The sequence below is a fragment of the Austrofundulus limnaeus genome, unplaced genomic scaffold (assembly GCF_001266775.1).
Source record: "Austrofundulus limnaeus strain Quisiro unplaced genomic scaffold, Austrofundulus_limnaeus-1.0 Scaffold2, whole genome shotgun sequence".
Classification (NCBI taxonomy): Eukaryota; Metazoa; Chordata; class Actinopteri; order Cyprinodontiformes; family Rivulidae; genus Austrofundulus; species Austrofundulus limnaeus.
The window spans coordinates 6,174,186-6,184,731 of NW_013952404.1; the positions used below are offsets into that span (position 1 = coordinate 6,174,186).

At 39.1% G+C, this 10,546-nt stretch overlaps 2 protein-coding genes across 3 annotated transcripts in view; one reads left to right on the forward strand and one right to left on the reverse strand.

Moving 5' to 3' along the window:
- coq6 (coenzyme Q6 monooxygenase) overlaps nucleotides 1-2,539 on the reverse strand; it is a 16,356-nt gene extending 13,817 nt beyond the window's left edge. Inside the window, exons 1-2 of the mRNA XM_014013003.1 lie at nucleotides 2,171-2,539; nucleotides 1,904-2,038 (exon numbers count right to left, since the gene is read on the reverse strand). Coding sequence (XP_013868457.1) covers nucleotides 1,904-2,038; nucleotides 2,171-2,369 — 334 coding nt within the window. The 5' untranslated portion in view covers nucleotides 2,370-2,539. The remainder of the gene's footprint in view (nucleotides 1-1,903; nucleotides 2,039-2,170) is intronic.
- Nucleotides 2,540-2,626: 87 nt separating this feature from the next.
- fam161b (FAM161 centrosomal protein B) lies at nucleotides 2,627-9,926 on the forward strand. Of its 2 annotated transcripts, none has more exons than XM_014012966.1 (9): nucleotides 2,627-2,798; nucleotides 4,796-5,024; nucleotides 5,102-5,571; nucleotides 7,021-7,334; nucleotides 8,432-8,550; nucleotides 8,659-8,826; nucleotides 8,916-9,015; nucleotides 9,095-9,249; nucleotides 9,473-9,926. In XM_014012966.1, the coding sequence occupies exons 2-9, from the start codon at nucleotides 4,807-4,809 to the stop codon at nucleotides 9,552-9,554; spliced, it is 1,626 nt and encodes a 541-aa protein (XP_013868420.1). In that variant the 5' UTR covers nucleotides 2,627-2,798; nucleotides 4,796-4,806; the 3' UTR covers nucleotides 9,555-9,926. The 2 variants fall into 2 exon arrangements, with proteins under 2 accessions (XP_013868420.1, XP_013868430.1); XM_014012976.1 differs by having other exon boundaries at nucleotides 2,634-2,711.
- The last annotated feature ends 620 nt before the right edge of the window (nucleotides 9,927-10,546 follow it).

Here is a 10,546-nt window from a genome sequence, read left to right on the forward strand (position 1 = left end):
GAAGGACTTTAATAATAAACAAATGCAACTTAAATTACAACAATATTATTTCTAGTATATAAACAATCCTTTTTTTGATTTCTTCAGTGACAAAATTATTCAACCCCTTAAAAATGACCACTCTCAAGAACAGAGGTCCCAATCAGGTGTCTTCAGTCAGACATCGAAAGCACCTGCAGATGTGAACAGAGCCATAATGAGCAGCAATTAAGTTGATTTAAAAGGACTGAGATACTCAGCTCCTTCTACACAGTTAATAGWGTCTTTGCAACATGGTGAAGTCCAGGGAATGGTCAAAGAAATCAAGAGAGGAGGTCAAATCAAATTACATGTATCCTCTTCATRAGCAAGGATATGGATATGAAAAGATAGCGAAGACATTAAACATTCCAAAAGACACAATTGGAAGCATAATTCGCAAGTTTAAAGCTAAAGGCACAGTGCAAACGCTACCTGGGCATGGCAGAAAGAGKTTGGTGTCATTGACTGCTGTCTGTTACCTGAAACAAAAGGTGGAAAAAAAAAATCCCCATATGACACTGCGACACTCCTGAGGCACTGCAACAGGACTTGTCAGAGAGCACTCATGTTTCGGCCCACACAAACACTGTGAGGTGAAGGCCTCCATGCCAGAACTGCCAGACACACCCCTCTGTTGACTCCAAAGGACAAGAAGAGTCYRCTCCAGTATGCCAAAAAYCATGTGGACAAACCACAAAGGTTTTAGGACARTGTACTCTGGAGCGACGAGMCAAAATGGGAACTCTTTGGGCCTATGGCTCAAAGATATGTTTGGAGGAGGAAGAATGAGTCCTATAAAGAAAASAACACCGTGCCTACTGTGAAGCATGGCGGTGGGTCAGTCGTGCTCTGGGGCCGTTTCCCCTCTTCTGGTACAGGGAATCTACACTGTGTGCAAGRTATCATGAATTCASTTAAATACCAGGAGATCTTGGGTGAAAATGTCATGCAGTCAGTGACAAAGCTGAAGCTTGGGAGACATTGRACCTTCCAAAAAGACAATGATCCCAAGCATACCTCAAATTSTACCAGGGCTTGGTTGCAGAAGAAGGGTTGGAAGATTCTGGAGTGGCCTTCACAATCACCTGACTTAAATCCCATAAAAMATCTCTGGTGGGACTTGAAGAAGGCAGTTGCGTCACACAAGCCCAAGAATGCCAATGAACTAGAGGTCTTTGCCCATGAGGAATGGGCTAAAATAGCTTTAGATTGCTGCAAGAAACTTGTGTCAAGCTAYATGTTTCACGTCTGAAGGGCGTTATTRCTGCCAAAGGGAGTTGTACTAAGTMYTAATGATGTAYGTGACAAAAGGGTTGAATAATTKTGTCAATGAGGAWATTACTAAAAGGACATTTGTTGGTATACYTGAAAAGATATTGATGTAATTTATTTGTTTATTATTAAAGTCCTTCTTTGACCTGATTGTGAACAAGATAAAAAAATAAACGTCAAACTTGCTAAAACACTTTACTGTAGCGGAGGTTGAATAATTTTGAAGACAACTGTATATGCGGTCACAGTTATTTTGTGGGCCGAAAGCTAAAAGGTTTGAAAAACCACTGCATTAACAAACCTAAAGCCCTAACACTCGTTATCCCAGACAGGAAAGATTCAACAAAAAATAAAAAAAAATAAAACAGGAAGTCTGTCACACACTGATTCAGATATGACCTAATTTAACACACACACACACACACAAAAAAAAAAAAAATAAAACAGGAAGTCTGTCACACACTGATTCAGATATGACCTAATTTACCATGTGAGGCCATTGAAGGTCACACAAACCACTAACTTATCAAGCAACGACTCGAGGACAACTTTTTTTTTAAAATAAACAATTTGATAAAGCTGTCTCCTTGTGTCAGACAGTGTACTGTACCGCTGAGGAGAGTGGCAGAGCCTGGGCTGATGGAGCTGACTCTGGTGCTGTAGGTGTCAGGCACCTTGTCCATTGATTTCTTGTGGCCAGCTTCAAGGAGCAAAATCTTCTTTCCTTCCAGGTTGGGCTCCATACCTATGAGAAACAGATACTCTGTCAACGTGACCGCATAGAAGCTACAAGATGTATGATAATAATAGTACAGACATTATAGAGCATAATAGGMCTTTTTCAAGCGTTGGTCAAATTTTTTTGTAGTTCACTCACCCAAAGAACATGCCATAGCAGATCCAACCATCCCTCCACCAGATATAATCACATCATAAACCTCATTACTGCCTGAATCCCTTTTATGTTCTGCACACGCAAATCCTCTTCTGATATTTACAGCAGATAAGTGTTTTTCTGCTAATAAACATCGTCCAAGCCCGTTCAGGACCAGCGGCGCCTTTGTGAGCTTGTGCATTATCTGTCTGGAGTCTTTTCTCACATGAAACAACTAAAACAGAAGAAACCAGTCCAGCTTCGGAGTCTGAAGGCTCTCACACAGCACTCGAGCRCACAGTTCCCCTTGAATTTGTCCTAATAGGAGCAGCTGTGCCCCTTTCGGAATTCAACCATGTTGTGTTGACATGAGCGCTAGCGCTGCTCAGGAACTACTTCCGGTTTAATGTCCAATCACAGTCGACTYCGTTTCTGACGTCCGGTTGTTGCTGGTACACCGTCTGTCCACAAACAGCGCTAACGCCGCCGAAGCACGGATGTGTTTCGCTTCGAGCAAAACTTCTTTACATCAACAGCTAACTCAGTATGTAGTTAAACAGTTGGGCTGTGATAATTTAAGAGTTTGGATGAATCTTTGACTCCGTAAAGACGCTCTCTCGTCTATTTCCAGGTTTGCAGCTCGTTGTGYTTTTCGAGTTTAATTTTTCCCGAGTTAAACGCCGATTATCTGCGTGGAAGCGTCAGAAAAGGGTAGAAAATGCTTGCTCTTTTATTGTAAAATAAAACAGAGAAACTTAGCTTAGCTGACGGCAACGACGTAGAAGCGACCGTATAGTGCGTTGTTGCCTTAGTAACCGGTGACAAAGTCTCTCGTGCTCAAAATATATTAACACTTGTAATAAAACAAATTTCATTTCAAATTTCTAGTGGTCACTTGGGCATTATAAATACTTTTCCAGGCTTTCTGGTGGGCTTTAAAAGTTTTTATTTGGTCTTTAACTGATTTTTTTTTCTTGAAAATCTTCTGTCCAGTCTTTGGACCTGACCAGTGGTGGGCACAGCTCCCCTAAAGCACTAATAGGGAACTAATTTCCTGATTAGTGCTTTAGGGCTTTTGCATTTTTTAAGAATTCATTAGTGGATTAGCACTTGCTAAATTTAGAAGCACTAACTGAGGTATTTAAATGTTATTGAAACATTATTGTTCACAGTGAAAGCTGTAATACATTTTGCTCATATGCGTGTCATTTATCTACAAGGTGACGTGTCAAACTCAAGGCCCGCGGGCCAAACGTGGCCTGCGGGTGACTCCCATTTGGCCCACCAAGGGCACTAAGTGACAACATTCTGCACACTGTTAATATTGTCTAAATGTTTCATGTGTCATCTGGTTTATGTTAGTGCTTTAGAATTAGCTTTTGCAAATTTTTTCAGTGCGTTAGTGCTTTAGAATTTGGGGACCTAAATAACTGAGTTAGTGCTTTAGGGTTAGTGCAACTAATATTTAGATTAGTGCTGCCCAACACTGTACCTGACYATGACACCTTGTGCAGGTTGTAGGGGAAGTTGACACCTAAGGGACAAAGAAAACAAGTGTTATACAGAAGCTCCTGATACAATCAGATATTTTTTATGATTAGTTTTTCCGATACCGATCCAATAGCTTTATTTCTTTATTTCTTTACAAGTGACAGGGTTGGTAGTATTAAAGCGAGCCCTGCTTTTCCCRCTACCAGAAACATCCAGTTTTCAGATTTTGCAAGCTGCAGTTTCAGCATCATTGTTTTCCATTGAAAAGTGTTCCCACACTGTGGACATGGTTGTATACTCGTGTGCGTCTTGACTTCTTAACGGCAGTTGTAAAGCATGATGATGCTGAAAACTGTCGCGAAAACTGGATCGGCCCGATCACATGACTAAATCTGATTCTACCCGATTTTCAAAAAATGGCCATATCTGCAACCGATACCGATACTGAGTATCGGATCGGGACATCCCTAACAGAAGCTATCTAAAGCAGTGAAAAAACATCTAAAACTCCCTTTCTAACACAAGACCAGCCAGACCCATCATTCTTCAGCAAACAACTTTATATTTAGTATTGTTCATAAATTTAACTACGGAAATAGGAACAAATAACGTGTTTGTGACAGGTTTCTATACAAATCTAAGGTAAAGCTCCAATTAAAAACTTGTCTTTGCAGACTTGCCTGGTATGTTTAGAAACAACAGTTTATGCCTGAATGATTCATAGGTCCAAGTTAAGTGGCTTAACGAAAACAAAAAAAGCATTCCTCTGAAAAAGTGGTAGGTACCAGAGGGAAAATTGGTAAAATAGCAACTAAAGTGTAAAGAGAGCCTTTAAAGCCCCCTACAGAAATGTTTATCAAGCTCTCTTTATAGGACGATAAACATGTCTGGTTTYTTGTAGTAAAATRTAAAGAAATCAGGGCTAACTCAAAACTTTTTACACACCTGGGCTTACTGTATATTTGGAGTAATCTCATTACTCATTAAGACCTTTCCCTTTAAGTTTAGATTTTTTTTATTTGACATAGGATAAATGTTTGTGCAAAAAGTGCAACACTTTTTTATGTAAAAAAACCAACTTTCAGGACCTTTGTGACTTTRTCCTAATGTTTTTTTTCTTTTGTTTTAAAATCACAGATAAGAGAACAATGTCAAAGTTTGAGTCCTTGYTGGCAGATGGACTTCAATCCGAGATATTTCTCCAGCTTCATCTCAAGGCCATGAGAAAGGCCCTTGGGCAGCAGTTACAGGAGACAAAAATGAAACAGACCGAGGAGCTCGAAAAAAGGATTTATCAGAACTCTCTCTTGTCCACAAATGGAGCTGGAAAGTCAGGAGATGAGAAAGACCTGAACCCTAATCCTAGGTATGTTTACTCAAATAAAAGTTTCATTTTGTTACATTTAGAATACATTTATTTAAAAGACATTTACTGTTTTTTAGATTTGTGAAAGTGAGGAGCTCCACCTCTGAATCAGCTCGAACTTTAGACGAGACGTCCAACAAACAGAGGCCTAACGCAAGTTCTCTAGMTTTGTCATTAAACCCGAAGCATCGTTTTTCTATGGCTCAGCCTTGCGAACGATTTGCTTCATCCAAAACAACACAGCAGAGCAAAGAGGAGGAGGACGAGGCTGAGTGCAAAAAGAAGTTCTCTGCTGTCCCTCTTCCTGTCCGCATCATTCAGCCCATCTACCATGAGATGATGGAGCTGAGAGAAAAGGAGAGGAAACAGGGCTGTGAGCAAAGGAAAATGTTCTTACTCTCTACTCAGAAGCCTTTCAGCTTTGAGGAAAGGGAAAAAAACAAAAAGGAGAAGTTGATGAAAACATTAAACCAGGTCCCACAAGTTCCTGAAAACAGTATTTGTACAAAAATACACAAGTACATCAAGACCTCAAGTGAATTAAAAGGTGGGTTCTTATTTTTTCATAWCAGAATAATGTTTCAGTCTGATGGTTTACATTATGTGAAGGCCAAAAATGCTTTAATTGTTTGTGATGCTTTGTGGCCTTGAAAACATGCTTGCAAACAGACCATTAAAATGTATAAAGTAAAAGTATTAGTAGTATGAGCTATAATTGGTTCCTGTTTTCTTAGATGCGTATCTTTTAGACACTCGAACAAGTGAGAAGGCTAACTTGAACCGACGAGTTTTGAGTTGGGATTTGAAGGTCGGAAGAGAGTCTATATAACGGATGTCTAGAGGAAGAGCTCTCTTTCCCATGGCACTGAGGCGGACAGGGGGCACGGRGTGGTGGATGGGAGAGGAAGAACGGAGGGAGCATGAATGGGTGGGGACGTGCAGGAGATCAGACAGAAAAGAAGGGGCGAGGTTGTGGATGGCCTCGAGTGTGTACAGGAAGATTTTAAATTGAATTCTGAATGTGACTGGCAGCCAGTGCAGTTGCAGGACTGGAGTGATGTGATGAAATGAGGAGGGTTTGGTGACAACGCTGGCAGCTGAACTTTAAAACAAAGACTCTTAACCTGGGGGGAGGGAGAAACCAAGGAGCTGTCAATGGTTGAGAGAAAAACTGTTGACTTTAGATATGGTGGATTTAGTGCCGATGAGTAGAAACTCTCTCTCTCATTTTCTTTAGCTGCTTCAAATCTCATTTGGCTGTTACCAGACCAGTCTAGTCATGTTATATTTTTGTTTTACAGTCTAGTTAAATTTACAACAGAATCATGTTTAATGTGGTTGTGACTGATACTCAGTTTATGGTGACATCTTTGTAAAATGTTATTAACTCAACAAACAGAAACATTTAACCCATGCAGATGAAAGAGTTTGTTTTAAAAAGACTTCTGAAACAAGAGYTTTATAAAAAAAAAACATTTTAGAGGTTGATCCTCAAACTTTTCTTTTAAATGTTCAACTTTTTTCATGTTTTGTTAAAATGCTGATATAAGTTTAGAAGATTTAAAAGATAAAAATTTAAATAAGTTGGAATGGAAGAAGTTGGAGCAAAAACACTGTAGCTAACAAGACATTGAGTTTAGATTTGAGGGCTGCYGTGGATTAGTGGTTAGTGGAGTTGTCCTGTAACTGGACAGTTTTTTGTTTCTTGTTCAATTGTGCACTCCCCTTGCCTGCTGGTGGTGGTCAGCCCCAGGGCTGTGGCTACATTGTAGCATACCACCATCAGTGTGTGAATGTGTATGAATGGTAAATGTATTTGATTGGCCTACAAAGTGCTATATAGCCATAGGTTTTTATGTGTTATTATTTTTGAACTATTTTTTTRATTCATTAATTTTGGTTCCGGCATCCATTTGTTTACAAATCACAGCCTAATGAACCCTTTCACACCATTCACAGCAACATAACTCAGTACTTCACCTGTATTTATATACAGACAAGGAGGAGATTTGTAGAAAGGTTGACACTCGAGGGACAATGCAGCAGGAAAACTCAGCTCAGACTCARAGCCCCAAAATCCGCTCCGCCGATCTCACCAGGAAGAAAAGGCTGGGGTTCTTGGACGAAAAGCCGAGCTTCCAACCAAAAATCATCCAGAAGGTGCCGGACTTCAGCCGGCTGCACAAGGCCCTGCAGACAGCAGCCCTGAACAAAATGCCAAGTAAAGACATGACCAGGTGTCAACCCTTTTTCTTGAGGACGTCAGCTCGACCTGTGAGGAAGAGTAAGGAGAGCCCAGAAACCTCACAGGTAAAAAAAAAAAAATCTTTAAGAATATGGCAGTAAAATGATAATTTTAAATAATGTAATTGTTTACATTGAGGCTAACTAGGCACTTGTTTTTGAAAAATTTGAACCTTAAATTTGACAAGCAGATGTTCCTCTCCTATAGTCTATACCAGCATATTATTATAACATTTTCCTACAGCCTCTCAAATTTTACAAGTGTTTTTCCTGAAATGTAGCAAAGGAGTTTGACCAGGTCACATTCTACATTTCTTTTATTGTCTTTTGGAGCAAACTGTTTTATGACTAAAAGATTTATTGGACGGTTAAGGTTCTTATAAGTTCTTTCTTTATTTTTTTTTGAGGTCGTCCAGTCTCGTACCCTCAGTTGTGGATCTGTGATGCTATTTAGAAAACGTACAGTCATCCACTTTCAAAGACGGGATATTCCTCTTTCTAAAACAGTCACATGTCAGTCATCTCCACATTATAATTTTTGATTCAAGCCTCATTTCCCCAGAGTCCTATATGCAGATATGTATTTTTTTTATTGCGTGGCTCAAACAGCAAAATATTTTTTTAGGAGATTTGTAGCTTTGTGTGTGTGTGAGTGTGTATGTCTGACTGAATGTTTCACACGAGAGTATTAAAGAGTAAATATAACCATAGCAGTAATTGGGTAGAAATAACAGTAATTTACACCAGTAAAAATAGCAGAGGGAACTTTCTTTCTTCCTGTTAGGCTTTCATGTATTTTTGGGTCTCAGCCCAAAATTATCCAATCATCTAAGTTTTTCTTTATGCGAATTGTCAGACATTTTGGGGCAAAATCTTCTAAATTTAAGCAAAACTGCATTTAGACAACGACAGGAAACCTGGAGGGCAACAAGCCAGTAGGAGAAAATCACTTATTTCTCTAAACTGCTTTATACATTTTCACATTTTCTGTTTTTCAGATGATTAAAAACAAACAAACAAAAAAAAAAAACTTTTATTCATTCTGAGGAAGTTTTTCTAGTAGTGATGTTTCTGAAACTAACAGATGTTATTCAGAAAAAGAATTTACATTTTAGAAATACATTGTTTTAACATTTAGATTTTTTTTCCTGTTTTTAATAAAGGTGCCTATATTCAGTCATGTGAGCAGAAGCAGGTCACTTGGAGCTTTAACGCTGATACCCCCTGACACTCTCCCCACGTTCATCACAGACGCTGTGAGGCAGCGCCACATGGCCATCAGGTGAGCTTCAAGGTTTTCCTTTGACCAGTGAACAGCAGAGCTTTTTTCTCCTTTGTCTAACTTCGACACAATGATCTGACACGCAAAGTGTTTGTTTCCTCTTAACAGGAARTCCATGGAGTTGAGGCAAAGTAAGAATCAAGAAACGGCAGACTGGTTGAGGAGCTACCAGATGAGATCCCAAGCCATGAAGAAGTCCGTTGCTCTTCACGCAAAGTTCCTGGACCCCCACAGCAGCTTAAAAGACGTGCTTAATGAAAATCTAAAGCGCCACCTGTTAGTTCTGGTTCCTTTTGGTTTTGCGATTCTGTCATCTCACTTATTAACAACCTGCTGCAGTAACTGAAATCGTCTCTTGCTTGCAGGGAGACTGATCAGAGGAGAATGAGAGAATACATGAGGGAACTGCACGAGATGAAGGCCCGAATTAGTCAACGCCCTTATTTGTTTGAACAGGTGAAACAGGTAGGAACCAAAAATCTATAGCAGCACATAATTTTTACAACATGCAGTGTTAATGCTAATTAATTTTTTTTAATGGTAGAGAAATGCAAAGGCCAGTGCAGAGCAGAACTACAGGAGTAAACTCCAAAACGTTGGGTTAGAGGAGAAGTTTGTTGAAGAAGCTGGAGAGTTGTTCAGATCTAATGATGACACAGAAACAAACAACTCCGGTGCTGAAGATGAAAAACAAAGCAGGTAGGAGGCTTTGTACCCACGCAATTTGTAGGGTAAAATTATGAAAAGCACTGCTGCTCAAAAGCCAAGGACTTTATGTGGTTTGTTCATGTTACATTACATAATTTTCTGAACTCTTTCTGCAGTCTTTACTGAAGAAAAAAAAAAGGAGAACGCCGTAGCCAAGAAAAAGTTCAACATAATTACAATATAGACATTTTCTAACCCATAATGTCTGATTTAGGGAAGAAAATGTGGACGATGTGGAGCAAATTGAAGATGTGGGGGTGAAGAGCGTGAAGTCCAGAGGGGAAGAAACGCTATGATCAAAAAGGTTTCCGGTACAGCTGAGTTTTTTGTGGCCTCTCTACTAGAAAACAACACTGTTCTCAAAAGTGATTCATGTCACAGCGAACACTAACGACCTGATAGTTTATTATGCACATCCATTAATTATAAAATCAAAGAAACGTGAAATTTACTACCACAAGTGTATGGCATTACAACTGAAAAAGAACGATTTCATAGAACTGCAGATATATATGGGTAATTATTTTATTACGAGACATTTTRGGGAAAATTGTAAAGATTTCTGGAAGACCGCAAAAATATGTCTGTAAGGAGACATATGCTTTTAAATCTTTCTTTTTCACATTTAAATCATTCACTTGGGGTCTTTATAAAGTGGAACTACAATGCTTTGCTCTGAATTCCTCCTTATTGTAACTCCACAATCCCGTTTCAACCCTTTACTGAGGTGTGTCTCAGATCAGCTCGTTTTGAGGCTGTCTCTTTAAACCCAAACAAGGTGCTTCACACCCCGCCCMCCCTCCAGCTTCCAGAGCCGTCCATTCTAGTTTGATAGAGCGGTTTACGACTGTATAACAGCACAGAAACATTTTACTACAGACTTGTCCATCCAGCCTTACATGTTGGAACCAGAGACATCATTGTAGTTGGTAAGWCCAGACTTTATTTGGCAGTTCTGTYGCAATTACTGTGATGTAATTGTTCAGAAAACATTAGAAAATAGAGATAACTGAACGGGTTAAAAATATGACCCCAAAAGAGTAGGAAGATATCAACGCAGCAAAGAGTGAAACTAAATTCAACTTTTCTGCACTCCTGGAGACTCCAAGTACACAACAAAATACATTTAACTGCAAAAAAAAAAAAAAAAAAAAAAAAAAGGATTTTGCATGATATGTCCCCTTTAAACATGTTAATTATTTTGAACTAGTGCTTTATTCAATGATCTAGTCACTGGTTGTAAAACTAGCTACATTTTCAATAAAAAATCTGAAAAAATATATTTTTT